Source organism: Bubalus bubalis, chromosome 22 (genome assembly GCF_019923935.1).
Source record: "Bubalus bubalis isolate 160015118507 breed Murrah chromosome 22, NDDB_SH_1, whole genome shotgun sequence".
In the NCBI taxonomy this organism is placed as follows: Eukaryota; Metazoa; Chordata; class Mammalia; order Artiodactyla; family Bovidae; genus Bubalus; species Bubalus bubalis.
In genome coordinates, this window is record NC_059178.1 from 26,907,131 (window position 1) to 26,933,348 (window position 26,218).

Sequence of the window (26,218 nt, forward strand, 5' to 3'; positions counted from 1 at the left end):
TTCCAAACACATGTAAACTAGACACGACACTTCTGAATGACCCAAGGTCAAAGGGAAGTCTCAAGGGAAATTTATTAAAAATACAAGGAACATAATGAAAATAGAAATGCAGTACAACAATTTGTAGGACACAATCTGAAAGCACTGCCAGGAGGGAAATTTACACCACTAATATTCGAAAACAGGAAGTCTGAAATAAAAATCCAAGTTCCCACAACTTAAGGACCTAGAAAAGAGAAGGAAAATAAACCCAAAGCAAGAAGAAGAAAGGAAATAATAAAAGTGGAAATCAATCAAATTAGATGCAGAAAAACAGGAAAAGAAACCAACAACAACATGCTAGTTCTTTTTGAAAAGAGCAAAAAAAAACAACAATCCTCTAGGAAGACTGACAAAAGAAAAAAAAGACACAAATTACCAATATCAGGAATGTAACAGGATACCACTATACACCCTGCAAACACCTGAATAACAGGAACAACTCTACACATGTAAAACTGACAAGCTAGATGAAATGGAACAATTCCACAAACCAAATATGATATAAATTATTTGTATAGCCAGTAACTAAAGTTGAATTTTTAATTTAAAAACTCCTGAAAAAGAACTCTCCAGGCTAAGATTATCAGACCAAGACAATTCTACCAAACGTTTAAGAGACAACATCAATTCTATACAATCGCTCAAAAAAATAAGAGGAAAAAAAAAGTGAATTAACTGTTTCAACAAAGTAAAGACCAATATACAAAAATCAATTATAATGAATGCAAAAATGAAATTAGAAAAAGTATACCATTTACAAAGACATCAAAAATAATAAAATAGCTATAAATAAATTTAAAGTACAAGAAATGTACACTGAAAATTATTCGACTGTTGAAAAACTTAATGACTTACATAAATCAAAAGGCATAGTAAATTCATGGATTCTAAAGCTTAATACTATTAAAATGGAAATACTCCCCAAATCGATCTACAGATTCAATGCAATCTCCATCAAAATTCCAGTTGTTTTTGAAGAAATGGACAAGCTCATCCTAAAATAAGTATGGAAATAAAAGGGACTCAGAAAAGTCAAAACAATCTTGAAGAACAAAGTTGGAAGTTTCATACTTTGCTATAATCCTTACTACAAAACCACAGTAATCAAGACTGTAGTACTGGGCTTCCCTGGTGGCTCAGTGGTAAAGAATTCGCCTGGCAGTGCAGGGCACATGGGTTCAATCTCTGGTCTGGGAAGATCCCACATGACGCTAAGCAACTAAGTCCATTCAATGTAACTACGGAGCCCTTGAGCTGCAACTCCTGAGCCCACGTGCTCTGCAATGCAAGAAGCCACTGCAACGAGAAGCCTGGACACCACGACGGGAGAGCAGCTCCCACTCGCCACAACTAAAGAAAGGTCCAGGGAGCAACAAACAGCACAGTCAAAACTAAATAAAATCATTAAAAAAAAAAAAAAGACTGCAGTATTGGCCTAAGGACAGACATACCAACAGAAAAAAACTGAGGGTCCAGAAATACACTCACATCTATAGTCAACTGATTCACTACAAGGGTGCAAAGACCTTTCAATGGGAAGAGAATAGTCTTCAACAAGTAGTGCTGGGACAACTGAATGTTCACATGCAATAGGATCTGGACCCATACCTCATCTCACATACAAAAATTAACCCAGAATGAATCAAAAAGCCTAAATGGAGGAACTATGAAAACCTTAGAAGAAAACATAACCTTCCATGGCCTGTGACTAGGTAATGGTTTCTTAGATATAAAACTAAAAGCAAGGGTAACTGAAGAAAAAAACAGATTGAACTATAACAAAATTTTTAAAATGTTCCTCTTCAAAAGACCCTGTTAATAGGATGAAAAGACAAAGCTACAGGCTGGGAGAAAATATTCAGAAACCATGTATCTGACATAGGATTAGTATTAGAATATAAAGAACTCCCAAAATTCAAGAGTAAAAGACCAAATGGCAAGTGAGTAGAAAAACAAGGGGCTTTCCTGGTGGCTCAGATTATAAAGAATCTGCCTGCAATTCAGGAGACCTGGGTTCAACCCCTGGGTCAGGAAGATTCCCCTAGAGAAGGGACTGGCAACCCATTCCAGTATTCTTGCCTGGAGAATTCCATGGACAGAGGAGCCTGGTGGGCTACAGTTCATAGGGTCACAAAGAGTTGGACACAACTGAGTGACTAACACATACACACACAGAAAATATGAAGAAATATCAAAGAGGGCACATAGATGCCAAAGAAACACATGAAGATATGCTCAACATCATTAGCCTTCAGGCCACATCAAGCAAACCTACACAAATGGCTAAAATAATAGTGACACTACCAAATGCTGGCAAGAATTCAAAGAAAATAGATTGGCAGACATTGCTGATAAGAATGAAGGGGGCAGCGGAAAGTGGACTTGGCTACAAAGGGGCAGCAAGAGAGATCTTTGTGATAAGAAAAACGTACTGCATCTAGACCATATCAATGTCAATATTCCAGCTACGACATTATATTATAGTTTTGCAAGCTGTTACCACTAGGAGAAACGAGGAACTCTATTATTTCTTACAACTGCATGTGATTCTACAATTATCTCAAGTTTAATTTTAAAAATTCCTTTTAATAGACACACAAAACCTGCAGAAGAATTTAATTTTAAAATTTGGTATGTAATATCACACTGGAAATATTCCTAGTTACCAGGAAATATCTTTTTCCTTTTCAAGAAAACGTAATTCAGCTGTGCCTTCTCTGAATTTAAAATATACAATTTATTAAATATAAAGTTGCTAAGGTTAGAATTTTAACAGTTACAGGCGTACCATTAGCACTTATTAAAAGATACAACTTTAGCTGTCACAGTGGGCATAAAGGAAGCAATATTCTGTGACACCAATCCATTTTAAGAAATGGAGATAACGTCATGTCTTACAAGGAAAATAATAAAATACACTAAATTTTACAAGGCAAGATGTTATGTGAAATGCTTTGAAGAAATAAATTTTAAAAGAATATAAGCTGCAGATTTTAGGGGAAAAGGAAATATTATGTTCATTCTATCATAAAGGACCCATTCAGCATAGCTAGAGTCCTTTTCCTTATGCTAAAATATATCTAAAACTTGAAGGGCTTCACCAATACATGTAGGATTTGTATATATGCCAAATACAGATTCACCCATTACTACTAACAGATTAACAATATAAAGTGAATACTGAACACAGAGTAAAGATAAACATGTTAAGGTCAGAAAATGAACAATAAGAACTTACTGTCTTTGGCTGCTGATTTACTTTTTTATCCTCTAGATCCTTGAATTTTGATCGAAAAGAAACCATTTTCTCTTGAAGTTCTGGTGTACATAGTTCATACACATCCAACATAAGAGGAAATTTCACATCCTATATACAAACCAAAAATAAAAAGTGCAAACAGAATTAAAAAGGTCGTTACTTAAAATATTTACCACACTTTTACATTACTGCTTTCATATTCAAATAAAGCTGAAAATAAGACCTATAAAAATCATGTGGAGACCCATGCAGTTGAAACTATAGTGCTTATTTTCAATCTGGCCCTAATTTTAAGACAAAAATTCTTTTCAACTTTTCCGTCAACATTTTAACCCATCAAACTAACTACAGAGGAGCTACCAAAATTTTAAACAACAAATGAAGCATTTCAGAAATAGTAAACTAGCAGATTACTTCAACTACATTTAACCTGCTTGTACAACCCTAAGTATATCTGAAAATGTATTAATGAAATCAGCTCAAGAGGTTAGAATTATATACCCCTTCCCAAAGGATCAGAGACTCTATGGATACACTGCAGAGCTACAGCTCAATGAAACGGACAAATCCTAAGGCTGGCTCTGACATCAAATGATTATTCTTTGGGCACCAGTAATTTAACACTTTCCCTTCACCTGGAAGAAAGGAATCACACAGATTACAGTGTGTTACATTGCCGCTTAGCCCACTCCTGTCCCCAGACCTACCGGTATCGCTGCAACTGAGGATCTGGTTTAGTGGTACTACTGGGGAAAGGAGTGCATCCATCAGAATTACCTGGGACTCTTGAAAAATATAAGACCCGAGGCCCCCCTTAATCAGATGCTTGGACAGGGCTGAGGGGGAGGCATGCGTATGTTAAAAGAAAAGGGAAAACAGACAATTCCAATATACCTGATTAATAACCACTTATCTAATGTTAATAACTTCTGTATAGTATTTTGAAGTGAGTTCTAAAAGAATAAAGAAATCTATTGTAAATAAGGAATTACCTTCAAAAAATTATAATTATTACAGTAAATTTATTACTAACCTTAAGAACTTTAGCATTCACAGATTCCTTCTCTTTGTAAAAAAATCGAACCATCTGAATAGTTAAGTAAGCAGGTAACCGGCTGATCTTTGACTGAGGAGAGAAAATGGAAAGAAATTCCGTAACATGCAAACGCCACACAAGTTTCTAATTCCTCAGTTTGGTAAAAACAAAGTCTGGGTAACATTAATTAACCAGCAACCTTTCGATTAAATGGAATTGGATTCTAAAACTTACAGATTTGATGTACAAAGCATTTCTTTGCAATGTTGGAGACTGTTTGGTGATTTCTTCCTGAAGTCGCTAAAAAAGAACAGAAGACCAAACATTAAAAAAATGTCTTCTGCAATACAGAATTATATCTTTAACTCTTTGAAAAATCAGGACTATTTAAGAGATAACATATAGTATGTCAACCGATTTATACCCCTGAGAAATACTCTGAATGAAGACAAAGTGAGAAGGCTTTCAGATATGCTTTAGTTCTTAAAAGGCATAAAAATAATTTGTCTTTACTTGCATGAACTCTTCAGAATGTAAATCATATTTGAGTCTTTTAATTTATGATCCAAATGGTCAGATTCTGAGAGTTTATACTGTGTTTTATACAACATAAGGAAACCTTTCATGGTATTCTTCTATTTACGGATCATCAGAATATCTGTATTAGAGGAAAAGGAAGAGAATGTAAATAACTCTTGCTCTTTATGTTTTATGTAGCTAAACCTTCCAGAACCAATCAATTATTGTTAAATTTGAGAAAGTCACAACACAGAAAACCTGTTCATCTAATAGATGTGGGAAGCCTTCAGCCCCTGCATCTTCTAACCAGTGTCCGCCTTTCCATCCTTACAGCCTGGGTGGCACTGAGCCACACAGGGCTCCCTCTGGGCATCGTCTGTACTGGTAGTGACAGCACTTTGCCGCAGTGCTGGTGTCAGAACTGCATGAGTTAACACATGAAGAAAACCTGGACAACTATTTGGTATACAGTCTATGTTCAGTAAGCATGTTGGGGGCTTCCCAGCTGGTGGCAGTGGTAACGAATCCACCTGCCAATGCAGAGACGCCAGAGACTCACATTTGATCCCTGGGTCAGGAAGATCCCCTGGAATAGGAACTGGCAACCCGCTGCCATATGCTTGCCTGGAAAATCCCATGGACAGGGAAGCCTCACAGGCTACAGTCCATATGGTTGCAAAGAGTCAGACACAACTGAGTGACTAAGCGGCATCAGCAGCAAGAACCGTCTTATACGCGCATAAAAATTGTTCCAGGTTTGATTTTTAAAAATTACTACCCACATTACAAAAGGAATCACTATGGAGTAGGTTTTTAACATTTAACCAAGTTTACTCAGCAATGAAGAGGTAAAGAAATGTGGAGCAAAATTACTCAAGGATAAAACCAATGATGACAAAGCATCTAAAAATACCAAGACAATTCATGTTAACATCTCATGAAAATATGAAAGCGTATCTGGTACTTTGTAAAATTTTTAAAGTGCTCAGTTATGTCCAACTCTTTGCATCCCCATGTACTAGAGCTTACTGATCAGGTTAACTATGTATTACTATCATCAATCCACCATCATCAAGATATTCCAGGTATACTTAGCTTTCATTGAATTTTATAAAATTATTAAGAAAATAACCTGGAAAGTCCTTGTCAAAATATTCTATCCCATACTCTCCAATTAACATTTTGATGCCATGAAACTTGCCCCAATTCACTGCCTATCCTTCAATAGATGTACATACTTAGGAATACTGAGGAATTCCCTGGTGGTCCAGTGGTTAGGTCTCTGAGCTTTCATTGTCGAGGGGGCATGGGTTCAATTCCTAGTGGGAGAACTAAGATCCCATAAACTGCACGGTGCAGCCAAAGTTTAAAAAAAAAAAAAAAAATTGAGAGATGTACATATTCCCCCAAACTATCAAATAAATGACAGGCAAGCAAAATTGTTCTATTTTATCAATGTGCCCACTAGGGTGGGTTTTTTAGCATGGCAGTGGGGAGACAGAACTAACTGAATAGTGAGAAAATCAAGTTTTAGATCTGGCTTTGCCACAAACCAATAAAGTCACTTAAATTCTAGGGCCTTGACTGCAATCCTAGTGCAATGGCAGAATGTCTACAGGCCCTCATCTGCACGGGCCAATCCCAGTGTCTATCTCGCCAGTATTAATATATCCTCATTACAATGCCCCCCGAGGCCTCCTTCGAGTCTCTGGTCATAACATTTTTGTCAACCCATCAATATACAGCCTTGTTTTATGAGTCTTTCTGCTGTGTAATGACAGCTTAACACACACTGCTGACGCAGTAACACTGAACTCACAGCCAAGTACACTGTAACTCAACCCTGAATGAAGCTGATCTAACCAACGTTTTCTCTCCTTAAGGCCATCGCCACCTTCCTGCGCTTAGAACACCAGACGGCACTTGAGCAGCATGCCAGAAGGCCACTACCCACAGCAAGATCACCTGCAAGAAGCGCAAAAATTCAAGAAACATGGCACTGAAATGAGTGCAGGCAGCATACTAGTTTCCACTGAAACAAGAAGGCAGAGGACCTCAGGTGAGCCAGTGTGACTCACACATCTCAGAATTTTTGCCACCTTGCACATGTCTACAGGTGACCATGAAAGAACCATGAGTATTGATGTTGGGGTTATAAATAAAAGTTAGCAAGTAGGTATATTTGCAAGTAAAAGAATCCACAAACCATGTGGAAAACTGTAATTATCCTTACCAACTTAAGTCCTGTAAAAAGATACTTGACTTCTTGATTGATGAAACAGCTAAGCTGAAGCTGACTTTCCTTTCCTTTAGTGACTTCTTCTTCTTCAGATTCTGTACATTTCATGCTGTGCAAAGTAAGTTAAGGAATATACCAACAGCCATTCAATTTGCTATATAACCTCTAACAAAATAAGTTATCCCAATGCTTTTAAAATTAATAACATCATTCACTGGTATTTAAAACGTTTTAGTCTCCCAGCAGAGATTCATTTCAATACTTAAAAATGCTCATTCACTTACCAACAATATGGATTAATGAATGTGTGAAAAAGGATAAACTCTCAGCAAATAACTTGGTATTTATATAGTCTTAAAATGGTCTTAAGAACTCAAAGATAAATCTACCCATGATCTAGAAAATGCTGCTCTCCTAAATTCATGTTTTATTAATTGCTTCCATTTCATGTATGTAATTTTGCTGATATATCCCATTTCATACAATTAACAATTAATTCTCTATGAGGTGAATTAATGAAGCATTCTGTTGAAGATATTCTTAGGAAAAAATAATGAATGTCCTTAAAGAGTCCATTTATCTAAACTTCAAGATCACTCCAATGGGTATTTTTTCAAATTCCTAATTTCCATATTTTTTAACCATAAAAACCTCTAACGAATTTTCCTTCATATCCCACCCACCATCCAGTCAACAATACTATTTATACCAATTCATACTCAATAAGCTTTGATTACAGTCCATATGAATCTTGGCTCATAAGGATACGTCGTCTCAAATTCAACTCCAAAGAACTGATCAATTAAACTTTTCTTTTTAGAAGGTGTCACTGCTGATGCAGATGAAGAATCTGTCTGCAAAAATTCAGATGAAATAAAAATTCCAATTTTACTTCACATGGATATTAATGTACATCACCTCGCACACAATCCAGTTTAGTAACGCATATTTAAGTTTTTTTTAAATGTAATCCCTGTCTGCAAAACCTTTCTACTGATCAAAAAATATTACCAAAAAACTACAGATGCTCAGTAAGCGCAACAGATTAAATTCAGGAAATAGTACACTGAAGTCAAGCGTCAAATGCAAGCTGTCAAATTCCAACTACAGATTCATTTATCTCAAGTATTCAAGGACATGTCTATCTATTAAGATGAACTTATTTCAAAAGACTTTTAGGGTGGGATGGAGTGAAACTCAAAGCCTACACAAATATATTTCAATTACCTCTTTAACAGTATCATCCTCTATAGCTTCCAATTTCTGCTGTAATACTCGCATCATTTGTACCCAACACTCATTAGCATCCTGTAATTTAAAAAGTGACACAGTAAGTAATCCTGGTAGATACAGTGTTTGATTTACAAAGTACTTCCAAAATAATTACTGTTTCCTTAGGGAAGGGGAAGAAAGTTGTTTTGTTTTAAATATTAAGCCAAATTAAATATTTTATGACCTTCAAAACAATGAAGCATTCCAGAATAGTTTGTTTATTCATTCAAGAGATGTTTAGTGAACTCATTATGCTAAACACCATTCTAGATACAAGGACTACATAGCAGTCAACAGAGTAGAAAAAAGTCCTAGTGGGGAACATAAATAAACAAAATAGAACAAATTCAAGTAAAGAGGGCTATGAAGAAAAAAAAAGCAATATGGGAGTAGGAAGTGATTAGGGAAAGAGGAGTGTGCTATTTCAGTAGGACTGTCAAGGAAAGCCTCTCTGATGCCTTGACATTTGACCCATGAGACCTGAATGAGGTGAGGAGGCAAGGCACATCCCTATCTGACGGCCAAAGGAAAAAGAGCAAAGGCCCTACAGAAAGAGGATATGTGGAGAGTTCTTTTTTTAAATAGCAAGGAAGCCGGTGTATCTGGAGAGAACTGCAAGGGGAACAGTGGTACATGACAAGCTCAGAAGGGCAGGCAGGCAGGCAGTAGACTGTTTAGGACCGAGACAGAAAACAAGGGAACCAACATAATCTTACATTATTTAAAGGACTCTGGGGGCTATGTAGAGAAGCACCACAGAGGGCAGAAGCAAGACGGTCAGATACCGGACTACTGCACCTCTCCAGGCAAGAGATAATGGTGGTGTGAACTAGAGGGGACTGGCATTTGTATTTCCAAATAGAGCTTAGTAAGTCAGTGTAGGACACCTAAGTTTTACACGTACAAAATGAAAACCACAGAACCTTGCCCTGATTACCTGCTGAAGATACTGTCCTTGTTCGCCCTTCTCTGCAAACTGTGGAAAAGCCATGTGCAAAAATTGCAGTAGAATAATTGGTGGAATACTAGAAGAAGTTTTATCCATGGAGTCAAACAAATCTCTAAGGGCTTAAAAACAAAGCAAATACCTGCTTAGTAAAATAGTGACATAGTTAATATAAATACAAGCTACTGTAAATTAATTCTCAAATAATAAAGAACTGCGTATTAATTATTTTTAAGTATATCTACTCCTTTTGCAATTGCTGGATCCCCAATAAGAAAAAAAAATTGTTTTTAAATCTTAAATAATTCATCCAAAGTCTTCATAATGCAATAACTAGCTATAAAAAACAACTTCTGGCTGGTGCTCTAAGTCTCTCTATCCTTGACAGCCTTTGCCTTCCTAACAAAGCAGTGTATATTCATTCAGTACAGAGAACACATAACTTCTGCCCAGGAATCAAACAGGCTTAACTGCTACAAATGAGCCATTATCAGGACATCAGGTAACCACTCCCAACGCTCCTCCCTTTAAGCCTATACTTGGTTGCCTTGTACTGAACTCCTGAATACTGCAATCTGAAATATGTTTAAATCCTTAAACATACTTCCTGAACACTTTTAAAACTAACTTGCCTTCTTTGATTTTGAAGGCAAGTATTCAGTAAACGCTTTTGGTAGAATATATAGATACTGACCTGCAGTAATATACTGTGCAGACGCCATCTCTCCTGAAGCTCTCAAGGCGCCTGCATACCTATGAACAGCAGGACAGAGTTAGAGAGATTCTGAAACTCAGACGGGAGGAAACAAGTTCAAAGGACTCATTATGACACTGACACCCTCAACTCTAAGTCTCCCTGAGCTGTCCCCACCATTTTTACTTCTCTTCCAGTCTTGGTTCCTTTAAAAATTATATGGGCAAAAGGGACTGCTAAGAAAAAGCAGAATTTAGGTAAATAAAGCCTACTTTACATTCTTTCCCCTGTCTTAACTTACCTATAATATTTTCTACAAACTGTGCGTAACAAGAAAGTACATATTTAATGTCCATTATTACAAAGAAAACAAAATATAATTTTGTTGTATTTGTTATATAAATGAAGAAAAACACTTTGGATCAAAAACATTAAATGGAAATCAATAAGCCTACATTCAGCACTAATTTCTTATAAACACAAAATAAATTTCAAGTCATTTCCCTCACCTATAAAATGAGCTGTGTGTGTGTGTGCACGCGCATGCACTAACTCTGTGACCCTATGGACTGTAGCCTATCAGGCTCCTCTATTCGAGGAGTTTCTGATTTCTAAATTCATTTTTATGAATCTCAGTTAATTTACAGCAGTACAAAGGACTGGTCACCCAAGGAAATATTCAAATCACCATATCTACTTAAACAAATATTTTATGACAAAGGATCAGAAATTATCATTCAGATAATATTAAACACCGGACAACAGGAAAGAGCTGAGCCGCTGACCAGGAAAAGGTACAACACCACGCCAACCTGAGATGCTAACAATGTTCCATTAACTTGACTGTAAAATGAGTCATAGAGAATTTATCAAAATTGCTCACATCCAACACTTAAGATGCATACCTTTCACTAGATATAAATTATATTTCAATTAAAACAAAACAAAACTGTGCTTATAAGTGAATGAAAGAGGTCACAGAAAATGTTAAATTATATTCAATTGAAGAGTCTTGTTTTTTTTCACTTGTTTGTTTAGATCTTTTGGAAACTCCTACAACTAAAATATTCTTAATTTTTTTAATACACAATAATCCCTGAAAGTGAAAGTGTTAGTTACTCAGTTGTGTCCAACTCTTTGCAACCCCATGGACTATAAGCCCACCAGGCTCCTCTTTCCATGGGATTCAATTCTCCAGGCAAGCATACTGGAGCAGGTTGCCATTTCTTTCTCGAAGGGAGCTTCCTGACCCAGGGATCAAACCCATGTCTCCTGCATTAGCAGACAGATTCTTTTACTGCTGAGCCACCAGGGAAGGCCCCTAAATTATATACGTTCAATTAAAAAATTAAAAATTGTAACAGTTTCCCTGTCAGACACTTTAGGACTTTTAAAGGGTACTTCTGAAGTTAAAATGAAGTACTCATAAAGCAAGTGCATCCCATAACATCACTGAACCATGTCATTACATAATGGGCTGCTGTTACGAATTTACATCTAGCTACAGGGTAACTAGAGATCTCTTCAAGAAAATTAGAGATACCAAGGGGACATTTCATGCAAAGATGGGCACGATAAAGGACAGAAATGATATGGACCTAACGGAAGCAGAAGATATTAAGAAGAGGTGGCAAGAATACACAGAAGAACTGTACAAAAAAGATCGTCACAACCCAGATAATCACGATGGTGTGATCACTGACCTAGAGCCAGACATCCTGGAATGGGAAGTCAAGTGGGCCTTAGAAAGCATCACTACAAACAAAGCTAGTGGAGGTGATGGAATTCCAGTTGAACTATTTCAAATCCTGAAAGACGATGCTGTGAATGTGCTGCACTCAATATGCCAGCACATTTGGAAAACTCAGCAGTGGCCACAGGATTGGAAAAGGTCAGTTTTCATTCCAATCCCAAAGAAAGGCAATGCCAAAGAATGCTCAAACTACCGCACAATTGCACTCATCTCACATGCTAGTAAAGTAACGCTCAAAATTCTCCAAGCCAGGCTTCAGCAATACGTGAACCGTGAACTTCCTGATGTTCAAGCTGGTTTTAGAAAAGGCAGAGGAACCAGAGATCAAATTGCCAATATCCGCTGGATCATGGAGAAACCAAGAGCGTTCCAGAAAAACATCTATTTCTTCTTTATTGAATATGCCAAAGCCTTTTGACTGTGTGGATCACAATAAACTGTGGAAAATTCTGAAAGAGATGGGAATATCAGACCACCTGACCTGCCTCTTGAGAAACCTGTATGCAAGTCAGGAAGCAACAGTTAGAACTGGACATGGAACAACAGCCTGGTTCCAAACAGGAAAAGAAGTTCGTCAAGGCTGTATATTATCACCCTGCTTATTTAACTTATATGCAGAGTACATCATGAGAAACACTGGACTGGAAGAAACACAAGCTAGAATCAAGACTGCCTGGAGAAGTATCAATAACCTCAGATATGCAGATGACACAACCCTTATGGCAGAAAGTGAAGAGGAACTAAAAAGCCTCTTGATGAAAGTGAAAGTGAAGAGTGAGAAAGTTGGCTTAAAGCTTAACGTTCAGAAAAAGATGATCATGGCATCCGGTCCCACCACTTCATGGGAAATAGATGGGGAAACAGTGGAAACAGTGTCAGACTTTATTTTTTGGGGCTCCAAAATCACTGCAGATGGTGACTGCAGCCATGAAATTAAAAGACGCTTACTCCTTGGAAGGAAAGTTATGACCAACCTAGATAGCATATTCAAAAGCAGAGGTATTACTTTGCCAACAAAGGTCCGTCCAGTCAAGGCTATGGTTTTTCCTGTGGTCATGTATGGATGTGAGAGTTGGACTGTGAAGAAGGCCGAGCGCTGAAGAATTGATGCTTTTGAACTGTGGTGTTGGAGAAGACTCTTGAGAGTCTCCTGGACTGCAAGGAGATCCAACCAGTCCATTCTGAAGGAGATCAGCCCTGGGATTTCTTTGGAGGGAATGATGCTGAAGCTGAAACTCCAGTACTTTGGCCACCTCCTGCGAAGAGTTGACTCATTGGAAAAGACTCTGATGCTGGGAGGGATTGGGGGCAGGAGGAGAAGGGGACGACAGAGGATGAGATGGCTGGATGGCATCACTGACTCGATGGACGTGAGTCTGAGTGAACTCCGGGAGTTGGTGATGGACAGGGAGGCCTGGCGTGCTGCGATTCATGGGGTCGCAAAGAGTCGGGCATGACTGAGCGACTGAACTGAAATGAACTGAAGAGGGTAACAGGGGCTTTCCCGGTGGCTCATCTGGTAAAGGATCTGCCTGCCAATGCAGCAGGCTTAAGAGACGTAGGTTCAATTCCTGGGTCGGGAAGATCCCCAGAGAAGGAAATGTCAAAGTGCTCCAGTATTCTTGCCTGGAGAATTCCATGGACAGAGGAGCCTGGTGGGCTACAGTCCATAATGTCACAAAAAGTCAAACACAATTAAGCATGCATACACGAGCATACACACAGCCATACACAGGATGTAACTATTCAACATTTATGACAAAAGATGCATTAATGAATTATTAATCTTTTTTTTAATAACTGGAAATAGGAAGATCATAAATAATTTAATACCATCTCCCCAAAACTCTCAATATTATGCCAAGAAAATATATAATTCCTAATTAGGGTAAGACTATCCAATCAGCCAAACAACATTCATAAGGAACTTTACAAAGAAAAACCGTTAATTAGAGAAGAGGAACAATGGACATGAGTACTGAGAGGTTTAACAGATAAAAATACTGAGTGTTTACAGATAAAAGAACCAATAGAGTACTTTTCCCAATCTTTGTCAAGTCAATAAATAAAAAAATGATACAGACAATCTGAATGTAATAAACTTAATGCTTATTATACTTTATCACCTACAAAAAGAGGATGTCTTGACTATATTTCGATCATTTGTGAAATATTCACTACCAATCAATCACAGATCAGATCAACTCAAACATTCATTGACAGAAAAAAGAGTAATTATTTAGTAGTATATACAATGGTGTAGTCTACGGCATGAACAAAAATGAACACACACACAAAACATGGAAAAGCCAAACATAATGAGCCGGACTCAAATGAATATATAATATGTATGTTTCTGTTCATACAGAGTTCAGAGTTCAAAAAAAGCAAAATTACTCTATGAGGTCAGGTGAATACAACAACTTTGGAAAGAAGGGTGGGGGCCGTGGACTGGAAGGGATTGGTGAGGGGATTTTCAGAGTGCTAACAGCATTCTGTTGATCCGTATTGGTTACAGGGATGTGTTCATTCTGGGATAATTCATGTCTACATGTTTCTATATAATTCAATTATTAAAAACAAACTTGGGTTTTGCACAGCCAAGAAAACCATAAACAAAATGAAAAGAATGGGAAAAAATATTTGCAAATGACACAATCAACAAGGGATCAATTTCCAAAATATACAAATAGCTCATTGACCTTAACAGCAAAAAAACCCAACTCAATTCAAAAATGGGCAGAAGACCTATACAGACATTTCTACAAAGACATATAGATGACACATGAAAAGATGCTCAACTTTTCTAATTATTAGAGAGATGCAGATCAAAACTACAATGAGGTACCACCTTACAACAGTCCTGGCCATCATTAAAAAGTCTACATATAACAAAGGCTGGAGATGGTGTAGAGAAAAGGGAACCCTCCTCATTGTTGATGGGAATGTAAGTAGGTGCAGCCACTGTGGAAAACTTTATGAAGGTTCCTTAGAAAACTAAAAATAGAGCTACCATGTGATCCAGCAATCCCACTCCTAAGCATGTATCTGGACAAAACTATATTCAAAAAGATACATGCACCCCAATGTTTATAGCAGCACTATACACAACGGCCTAAAGCTTTTAAAAACTTGTTTAATAAACCTGAATATTGTTTAAAAAGACTAGCACAGAAGTAAAGAATTCGGGAGCTCTCGAGCACTGCCGGAGAGGATGTAAAATGGTACTTTGGAAAACAGTTTGGCAGTTTCTCAAATGTTGTTTACGAGTTACCACGTGAACAAGCAACCTACTCACAACCAAGAGAAATGAGAACAACTCATCTGCACAAAAACGTGTGCTTGAATGTTCACTGTAGCATCATTTATGCCAGCTAAAATGTGGAAACAATCCAAACGTCCGTCAACTGATGACTGGATAGCCGAAACAGCATATCCACAGTGGACTATTATCCAGTCGTTAAAAGCAGTGAAGGACTGCTATATGCTATGTGTGCTTAGTCGCTCAGTCGTGTCCAACTCTGCGACCCCACAGACTGTGGCCCGCCAGGCTCCTCTGTCCATGGGATTCTCCAGGCAAGACGACTGGAGTGGGCTGCCATGCCCCCCTCCAGGGGATCTTCCCAACCCAGGCATCGAACCCAGGTCTCCCGCACTGCAGGTGGATTCTTTACCGTCTGAGCCACCAGAGTAGACCTTACATGCTACAGTATGGATAAACCTAGAGAACAGTATGCTAAGAAAAAGAAGCCAGTCACAAAAAGAGCATATAGTGTATGACCCCATTAATATGAAATGTCCAGAATCAGCAAATCTGTAGGACAAAAAGTACTAATGGCTGCCCAGAGCTGGAGGTGGGAAAGGTATACGAAGCGAGCATGAGGGTTTTTTCTGGGCAGGGGCGTATTCTGAAATTAGATTGTGGGATACTTGCATACTCTGGTGAATATAATAAAGACCATCTAATTGAACACATGAACAGGGTGATTTTTGATGAATTATATCACAAGCTACTAAATACATACAGAAGTGCAAAAGAATACTATTCATCCAAATGTGAATCTTCTTTACCCAAAAAACACATACAGTCTCTCTTCTGTCTTACCTTTTAAGGGCATCTTTGAGTTCAGGCACAGAACGAATACACTGAACTGTGGCATTCATGTAACAAGTATTACCCAGGTTTGTCAATCCACATGGTAACTCCATCTGATAAGGAAAAGGATTAAATCAATTTTATAAAATGACACAGCATATATAAATCACTAAACACTTTGAAGCAAACAATTTACCAATTCATACCAATTTATATTCCATGCCAACAATGTTTTATTTTCCTAACAAAAAAAGTTTTACTTGCATCATGCTGACAATCATTTTGTTTTAGTTGCCTTCTTGAAAATAAAGAATTTTATCAGTCCTGCCTCCTCCGCAGGTTTATCCCTAGAAGAGGGTAACAAAATATATACTGAAATACTTCAAGGAGACTTCCCATGTGGTCCAGTGGCTAAGACTCAGCACAGCCGATGCAGGATACCCAGGTTCAATCTCTGGTCAGGGACCTAGATCCCACATGCCCCAACAAAGACCGGGTGGGCACAGCCAAAATAAATAAACAAATTTAAAAAAAGGAAACACTTCCAAAAAATGAATGGTACTATATAAATGCTGGGTAGTAAAAACAATAATAATATTTGACAAGAATGTGTTGGCCAGTTTCTAAACCAACACTGCATTCTTAAATTAAGGATAAACTGTATGTATTTTCACCATGGAAGGTTTTGAGAATTTAAATATCCCAGCATTTAAACTAACTTCTTTAAGCTTGTTTTGCCATAAAATAACAGTAAACACTTTAACAGCACTGTCTGCCAGATGCCTTTATTACAGATATTAATGACTTTGTAATGAATTGTTCAATTAGAAAAGGATCCCATGAGCCAATTTCAAAAGCAAAACTCTGGTTTACTGCTGATAACATGCATCCTGATGTCAATTAAATCCTCAAAATGCACAGATGCTACTTTTTGAAAGTCATCTTGCTGTTTCTTAAAAAGTAATAATCAGGTATATAAAACGTGGCATGTCTTACAGCAGATGCTAACTGTTCTTCTGTCATGTCTTCTACAAAGACAGTTTTAGCTGAGGGTTCCTCAGGAAGAGCATCTGCTGACCCCATCATTAGTACAGTCATTCCCTGTAAAAAAAAAAAAAAAAAAATTTCATGAAAACTCAAAAGCTGACCATGTTTATGTTCAAGGAAATAAGTCAGACGCAGAAAAACACATATCACGTGCTTCTGTGTACCAGAAAAGGTCAATCTAAGACAGATTAGTGGTTGCAAGGGCTGAAGATGGGAAAAGAGAATGTCTGGAAATGGGAACGCATTTCTTTCTGGGGTGATGAAAATATTCCAAAATCAGACTGTGGTGAAGTTACACAACTCTGTAAATACACTAAAAATCATGAAACGCTAGCGTGCTGCTTCAGGCCAAAGGTCACCTGCAGAATGCTGGAACGTCTGTATCTTGACTGTGGGAGTGGTGACATGCCTGCGTAAAGTTAACCAAATCCATGAGACTCTAAAGTAGGTGAATTGTACTCTCTATATACTATACTATACTCTCTATATACCATATTTTATTTATACCTCAATAAAGCTAAGGACAAAAACACTGTCACAAAGCTGAGAATGTTTTCAATATTGGAAAGGAGAGACTTCTTCAATCATTCGTATTTAGTGGCATCATTTCTCTCCATAACACACTAAGCAGTGATAATATTCCTATGAAAGTCTATTCTGTAACTGTAACCATTATTTACAACTGAACAGAAAAATCTCCATTGTTGGAAATTATCAAGCCAAATATATAAATTAGTTCAAAATGTCCAATTTTATAATTCTACATGTTATTAACCTAAGGAAATACTGATGTAACATTCCACACAATAGAGCAAAGACAACTGTCACCCTAAAACTCCTAATCTTGAAATGTGAACATCGTACTCAGTATCTTAATTGGAAGACATGAACACCTGAGATAAAGAGGGTAGAGAGGTTTAAAAAGAGGGGAGAAAAGTCAGAAAAATGTTTTTAAGAAAGGCCAATAAGATAAAAATATCTAAATGAGGATTAAATTAGGAAATAAATAAGGTCAACAAACTCAAGCCTTATGAGTACCTATGACGATCATTCTATCACCTATTATTTTTACCTATACTTTCTATAAGATAATAGCAAAGGAGCACTAAGCAATCACTAAAGAATTTTTTTCCAAAGACAACTGTCTCAGGAAAACCAAATAGCTGAAGAATATACTAGCAACAGTCAGCTAGAAGATACAATTGAAAAGAATGAATACCAAAATTATCTAAGAGTAAACATAATAAGAAATATATATTTTAATAAGAAAACTATAAAGCTTTATATAAAGATATTAATAAACATCTAAATAAGCTGAAGGACACAACAAATTTCTGGACTGGAAAAATTACTATACAGATGTGATTCCAAATTATTATATAAATTTAATTAAATCCCTTTCTGAGACCTTACAAAATGATTCATTCATGCAATAAACTCATGCCCATGGGAAAACAGCTAAGAAATTTCTGAAAAAGAAGACTAAAACAATATCTTTAAAATTACTAAGAGATTACATATGAAGAATGTTGAAGATAATAATTTAGAAAAATATTCTAGTTCTTTACCTTATGACATGCCATGCCCAAAATGAATTACAAATTGAGGACTTAAATGTAAATATAAAACATCCAAGTTAATTTTTAAAAAATCTTGCCATTTTGGAAGATTTTTCTAGAATTGACATAAAAGATGAAAGGACTAATGACACTAACTGTATAAATCCTAAAGCTTCCCCATTACAACAATCAAAATTTTGACAAACTTAAAAAAAAATCAAGTGTATATGGATACAATAGAAAAATGGGCAAAGTAGAAAGCAAAAAAGGCCTAAAATTAATAAATCAAATAAGCTTCTACATTAAGAAGCTAGCACAAGTATATATTAAAATCAAAGTGAAAGGAGGAAATAAAGCAAAGAGGGAAAAATCAATAAAATAATAAATGAACAAGCAAAAGTTGACTCTATGAGCAGGGGAAATTAATGAAACTAAACAACTTCTCCCTAGGTGACAGAGACAATGAGCAAGAGATCACAACTTGCCGCTACAGAGCAGGAGGAGGGGCTGTGGAAATGACAGCACTGCAGAGTCTAGAATGAAGGCTGTTAAGAGGATAGTATGCCATCAATTCAACCACTGAAACTAAACAGACCAAGTACCTAAAAAACACAAATTACCAAAGCTGGTATTAAAAAAAATGTAACATCTGAAGAGTCCTACATTTATTAAAGACACTAAATTCTTAAATTAAATGTCTTCCCACAAACAAAGCTCCAAGCCTCGAGAACCCCACTGGAGAATTTTCTGCAACAGTTTCAGAATATGAACTCTTTCAGGAAAGAGGGGCCATAGGACTGCTTCTGACTCCTTTTATAAGGCAAACATTACACTGACAGCAAGATTCAAAGACAGTCCAAGAAACTACAAACCGTATTTTTCACAAAAAGAAACACAAAAATGATTTTAACAAAATACTACCAGTAGAATCTGAATTATATTTAAAATAAAATACATTAAGATTGGTTAACTATTCAAAAAAGGAAGTATAGTTCACTGCATTAAGAAATTAAAGGATAAAAAAATTAACATTTCAAAATATATGTAAAAAGTATATGACAAACTCAACTCACATTCATGATAACTTTCTACAAACTAGAAACAGAACTTTCCTTAACCTGATAAACATCTATAAAAAACCTATAAATAATCTGTAAAACAAGGGACCAAAAATCTACAATGGGTAAAACTCAAGAGCAAAGAATATTACCAGGGATAAAGAGGAACAGTTCATTTTGATGAAAGGTCAACTCATAGAGCTATTAACAATCCTATACATGTATGCACCTAAAAACAGACAAAACTAAACTACTACAACTGAAAGGAGATATAATCAAATCCACAAGAGCTGGAGATCATGACACATTTAATAAAAGACACAGATAAAACATCAGTTAGGATAGAAAGAACATGAAGACTATACACCAACTTGACCTAACTGGCATTTATAGAACATTTTACCCAACAATAGCAGCATACCTTATTTTTTCAAGAGCACAGAAAACATTCAAATGAATGGAGTAAAACAAGTTGTCAATAAATTTCAAAGGATGGAAATAATACTGGATATGTTATGTGACCATGACAGAATCAAATCAGAAATAAGTAACACAAACATATTAGAAAAAGCCCCATATAATTGGAAATGAAATACAGTTCTAAACAAACCATGGCTCAAAAAAGAAATCACAAGGTATATTAGAAAGTATTTTAACTGTATAATAAAAACACAGCATATTGCAACTGCTAACTGTATAATAAAAACACAGCATATATAATAAAAACACAACTACTAGATTCAGCTACCAATGCTTAAAGAAAAATTAGTAATAATAGTTTTAAATGTCTATAAGAAGAAAATAGATTTTTTTAAAAGAAAATCAATAATCTAGGCATACACCTTAAAGAGCAAGAAAATGAAGTAACTTAAACTCCAAACAGAAAAAAATAAGAGTAACTATCAACAAAATAGAAAATGGGTAATATGTAAAATCAGCAAAGTCAAAAACCAAACAGACTTATGATAAATCCTTACCAACACTGATCAAAATATTTTTATTAATAACAGGAATAAGAAGGATCATCGATAAATAATGATATAATAGGATAACTAACAATTATTTCAGACACTAGGAACAACTTTATGTCTATAAATTCAACATATTTAAAATAAGCAAATTCCTTGAAAGAAAAACATTAAAACAATACAAAACATTAAACATTAAAAAAAATTAAAAACATTTAAACAAAACGCAAAAACATTAAAAAAAAAAAAAAGAAATCAAAATAGCCTGGTGTCTACTAGAGAAACAGTATCAAATTCCCATGAAGAAAACCCAAATCCAGATGTAATGCATTGGTAACTTATTTCAAATATTTACAGAAAATAATACCAATCTCACACCAACTCATTCAGAAAACAGAAATACATCCCCAACTCTTTTAAATGAGTGTCCAACATAACTCTTGACGACAAAGTGAGGATAATGCAAAACAAAACCACTAATATGCCTCATCAACACATAAAAATATCTTTTGAAATATGAGAAAACTAAATCCAGCAATAAATAAGAGATAAAGACATCATGATCCAAGTGTGTCTGTCCCAGTATGCGGTTCTCCAAGTGCTGTCTGTGAACCTCCAGGGGTCTCTCAGATCCTTTCACAGAGCCAGTGAAGTCAAAACTATTTCAATAATACCAAGATGCTATTTCCCTTTTTTAAATGTGGTGATAGTACGTGAACCATGAACTTCCAGATGTTCAAGCTGGATTTAGAAAAGGCAGAGGAACCAGAGATCAAATTGCCAACGCTTGTTGGATCACAGAAAAAGCAAGAGAATTCCAGAAAAACAACTACTTCTGCTTTATTGATTATGCCAAAGCCTTGACTGTGTAGATCACAGCACACTGTGGAAAATTCTTCAAGAGATGGGAATACCAGACCACCTGACCTGCCTCCTGAGAAATCTGTATGCAGGTCAAGAAGCAACAGTTAGAACTGGACATGGAACAACAAACTGGTAGTTATGAAAGGAGTACGTCAAGGCTGTATATTGTCACCCTGCTTATTTAACTTACATGCAGAGTACATTATGTGAAATGCTGGGCTAGATGAAGCACAAGCTGAGATCAAGATTACCGGGAGAAATATCAATAACCTCAGATACGCAGATGACACCACCCTTACTGGCAGAAAGTGAAGAGGAACTAAAGGGCGTCTTGATGAAAGTGAGAGTGAAAAAGCTGGCTTAAAACTCAACATTCAAAAAACGAAGATCATAGCATCTGGTCCCATCATTTCATGGCAAATAGAAGGGGAAACAATGGAAACAGTGACAGACTTTATTTTGGGGGGCTCCAAAATCACTGCAGATGGTGACTGCAGCCATGAAATTAAAAGACGCTTGCTCCTTGAAAGAAAAGTTACAACCAACCTAGACAGCATATTAAAAAGCAGAGACATTACTTTGCCAACAAACGTCCGTCTAATCAAACCTATAGTTTTTCCAGTAGTCATATATGGATGTGAAAGTTGGACTGTAAAGAAAGCTGAGTGCCGAAGAATTGATGCTTTTGAACTGTGGTGTTGGAGAAGACTCTTGAGAGTCCCTTGGACTGCAAGGAGATCCAACCAGGCAATCCTAAAGGAAATCAGTCCTGAATATTCACTGGAAGAACTGATACTGAAGCTGAAACTCCAATACTTTGGCCACTTGATGAGAAGGACTGACTCATTTGAAAAGATCCTGATGCTGGGAAAGATTGAAGGGAGGGGGAGAAGGGGGCAACAGAGGAAGAGATGGTTGGATGGCATCACCAACTCAATGGACATGAGTTTGAGTAAGCTCCAGGAGTTGGTCATGGTCAGGGAGGCCTGGCGTGCTGCAGTCCATGGGGTCACAAAGAGTCAGACACAACTAAGCGACTGAATGAACAAAGAACTGAGTTATCAAGCCATGAAAAGACTTGGAAACTTAAATGCATATTACTAAAGATGTCAATCTGAAAAAGCTACAGACTGTATAATTCCAACTATACAACATTCTGAAAAAGGCATAACTACAGAGACAATAAAAATATCAATAATTGTCAAAGGTAGAGAGAAACATGTACAGCATAGAGAATTTTTAGGATGGTGAAACAATTTTGTACCATACTACAGAATACACATCACTATACATTTGTCCAAATCCACAGAACACACAATCCCACGAGTGAACCCTAACAAACCATGGACATTCGGTGATAATGATATGTCAATGTAGGTTCATCAACTTAACCAATGTGCTACTCTGTGGGGGATAATGGAGAAAGCTATTCACACATGAAGATATAATAAAAATTACAAAGTACCAATTAAGTTAAAAAAAAAAAAAACACACTTCTGCATACCAAAATTACTTGATATCTGTCTTCACAATAAGCCTGCATGAATATTTGTGTTGGAAACCTCACTACTTGCCTTTTTTAACAAAATACAGTTTTTACTTAAAACAACTGACAAATTATGGGGTTTCAGACTTGAGTATTTAGTAACATTTTTTCAAAAATGAAGAAACTGAGCTAGTAGTTTCAGGGCAAAGTACTGACAATATTTATAGCTGCCAATGACAAAATTAGAGCTCATCTGTCACTATGCACCTGACAATTTTCTAGAATTAAAGACTTTTCCACTGAGGTTGGTAGTGATATTAACAAATGCAATTTTGAAGAATTATATAATGAAATCCATGAGCATATCATGAAACTTACATGAAAGTAAGATATAAATAACTCAGAAAAACAATTTTTCCAAATGACGAATATATGACGTTTCAAAGTCATTCACAAGTGTAAGATCCATTCTTCAATGCAAAACAGATTTTTAACATACAAAAGGTCACTGATGTGGTTTCTACAACATCAAGTTCAGTTCAGTCGCTTGGTCATGTCCAACTCTTTGCGGCCCCATGGACTGCAGCACGCCAGGCTTCCCTGTCCTTCACCAACTCCTGAAGCTTGCTCAAACTCATATCCATCGAGTCAGTGATGCCATCCAACCATCTCATCCTCTGTCGTCCCCTTCTCCTCCTGCCTTCAATCTTTCCCAGCATCAGAGTCTTTTCCAATGAGTCATCTCCTTGCAGTCCAAGGGACTCTCAAAAGTCTTCTCCAACACCACAGTTCAAAAGCATCAAACTAATAAACCAACTACCACATGTTGAGTTCTGGTATACTATCAAAGAAGAATGTTCACTATTTTAACTGAAAAGACATCTCCCTTTTCTAAACATTTAACTATTATGAGACCAGATATCTTACATATACTTCAGCCAAAGCCATATATCACAACAAACTGAGAATGCAGAAACAAAACTAAAAATTCATTTATCTTCTATTAAGCTAGACTGTCAAGAGACTTGAAAAAATGTAGAATAAGTCCATTCTTTCACTTTTCTTTGCTGTTCTGAAAAATATTTTTTAAAAATGAAATTAACAGGTCAATAGGTTTGTTACTGCTACTTTTAAATGAATAATATTTTTAATTTCTCAGCCTTAATTTTTTTTAACTTTTTATTTTGTATTGGGGTATAGCCAATTGATTAACAGCGTCATGACAGTTTCAGGTGAACAGTGAAGGGACTCAGCCATACATATACAAGAATCCATTCTCCCCCAAACTCCCTCAGTCTTAATTTCTAATACAATAAATATTGATATAACCCATATATATGAAATTTAAAATAATTTGAGGGTGTAAAGAGGTCACAAAGATTAAGAAATCTGAGAACAGCATGTCAAAAATGCAAGGTTTAATAGTGAAAAACCAATGAGACTAGCCAGATTATCAGAATAAGAGAAAAATACGATCCTTTCAATAAGCAGGAAAAGCGCTTAAAATTCAACAGCCATTCATAACTTAAACGGTCTCAGTGAACTAGTAAGTGACAAAGATATCCTCTTCCACCACTTTCTATTCAACACTGTATTAGAAGTGCCAGCAATGAAGTAAGGCAAAAAAAGAAACAAGTCATAAAGATTGGAAAGGGAAAAGTAAAACTGCCTCAATTTGAAAATAGTCATGCTTATGTTCATAGAAAACCCAGTGGAATCTACGAAAGAACTACTGGGAACTAATAAGTGAATTTGGCAAGGTCACAGGATAAATATAAACTATATTTTTATAAACTAGCCACAACCACTGGAAAACAAAGATTTTTAAAGTATTGTTAACAGCCAAGAAATAAGTTCCAGAGTCTAACTAAGAAAAACCATACAAGATCCCCATACTGAAAACTTATCTGAGCTAAGAAAACTGGACAACTACACCTTATTTAAGGATTTTGGTACTCTATTACTTTATGATATTCATTCTCCCCAAACTGAACTGCAGATTCAATGCAATCTAAAACAAAATTCTAGGAGTCCATTTGTAGGAACTAATTCTAAAATTATAAGGAAAAGCAAAGGAGCTAAAATAATCTTGAGGAAATAGAAAAAACTTGGAGAACTTATACTACCTTATTTCAAAACTTATTATAAAGCTTCAGCAAGCAAGACCTTGTGATACAAGATTAATCAAATATATCAATGAAACGAGTTCAAAAATAGGCCAACAACTGATTTTCAAGAAAGACTCCGAGGCAAATCAATGAGAAAAGGAAAATATTTTCAACATGTGATGCTGGAACAACTGGATAGACAGACAGAAAAAAAAAGCATTAAAAATACATTTTGTGTAATAATTAGGGAATTGCATTACAATTAGTGTTCTTAAGATAATACTCACATTTTTCATTTTGATGTTCCCCCAATCATCATCCTGTTTTAAAGACAAATAATAAACATTTAACCATCCCTGTATAATCCAAACATAATCTAAAAATCAAGTAATTTTAGATTTCTACTTCAAAATAAAAATTTTCTGCATGCAGATTTTAAAATTACTATAATCAAAAATATTAAAAAAAAAAAAAAAAACAACACTAATGCAGCCTTAAAACTAGTAGGTCTAATAACTGTTTAAACTACATACGATACCATCTAAAAGACAGTCAACTTGGCAGCACAAAGGTACTGAAACACGTGATTGATGACATATGACAGACGCCAACTTTCTGCATGTTTGGAACCAGCAGAGCTAAAAACAATTTATGTTAAGAACAAAGAACAACCTAGGGAATGAAATAGGTCTACATAATTAGGATGATTATACAACTAATCACCCAAATCAAGAGACTTTGAGAATGCAAGTGCTACTACAAATTATACCAGGAGAGTAAATAAGACCACCCAAGGCAAACTAACCATTACTAATATTTGCTGCGTCCACAAATATTTCTCAGGACCTAAATTTCACACCTATGCATCAATTAACAAATACTTTAACTTTTGTTATGTTCATTTAAACTGTTTTCTGAAATGCCCTGATTGGCACAGATATTTTGGCAGCTAAGCCCTTCCTTTCATAGGAGGTCAGTTCCATATCACTCCTTCCTTTCCACAGAAGGTACCAGGCATTCCATATGCTTCCCTTGGGTGGTGCTACTATCTCTTTTTGGACATCCTGCTTCAAAGGGGAAAGTGAGTCCCTAAATCCCTTCTCAATTTAAGGACTATTACTGCTAATCAAAAGGAATGGTAACTATATATGCCCTCTGAGATAATGTACTTCTCCAAGGTCACACAAAGTTGGGAAGTGAACCCAGATCTGCTTGATCTGTAAATTCCATGTTTTTTTGGTCCCTTGTATGTTACTTAAACCTCTCTGATGA

At 36.2% G+C, this 26,218-nt stretch overlaps 1 protein-coding gene across 5 annotated transcripts in view; it reads right to left on the reverse strand.

Annotated features, from left to right (window-relative positions):
• USP14 (ubiquitin specific peptidase 14) overlaps positions 1-26,218 on the reverse strand; it is a 44,137-nt gene that overhangs the window by 3,875 nt on the left and 14,044 nt on the right. For 4 of the 5 annotated variants that reach the window (XM_044934573.2, XM_044934572.2, XM_044934574.1 and 1 more), the window contains 11 exons: positions 25,234-25,266; positions 16,853-16,957; positions 15,866-15,969; positions 10,008-10,066; positions 9,305-9,435; positions 8,323-8,403; positions 7,864-7,949; positions 7,090-7,204; positions 4,572-4,637; positions 4,335-4,427; positions 3,281-3,409 (listed from right to left, as the gene is read on the reverse strand). In XM_044934573.2, coding sequence (XP_044790508.1) covers positions 3,281-3,409; positions 4,335-4,427; positions 4,572-4,637; positions 7,090-7,204; positions 7,864-7,949; positions 8,323-8,403; positions 9,305-9,435; positions 10,008-10,066; positions 15,866-15,969; positions 16,853-16,957; positions 25,234-25,266 — 1,002 coding nt within the window. The remainder of the gene's footprint in view (positions 1-3,280; positions 3,410-4,334; positions 4,428-4,571; positions 4,638-7,089; positions 7,205-7,863; positions 7,950-8,322; positions 8,404-9,304; positions 9,436-10,007; positions 10,067-15,865; positions 15,970-16,852; positions 16,958-25,233; positions 25,267-26,218) is intronic. The other variant, XM_044934575.2, reaches the window with a different exon arrangement.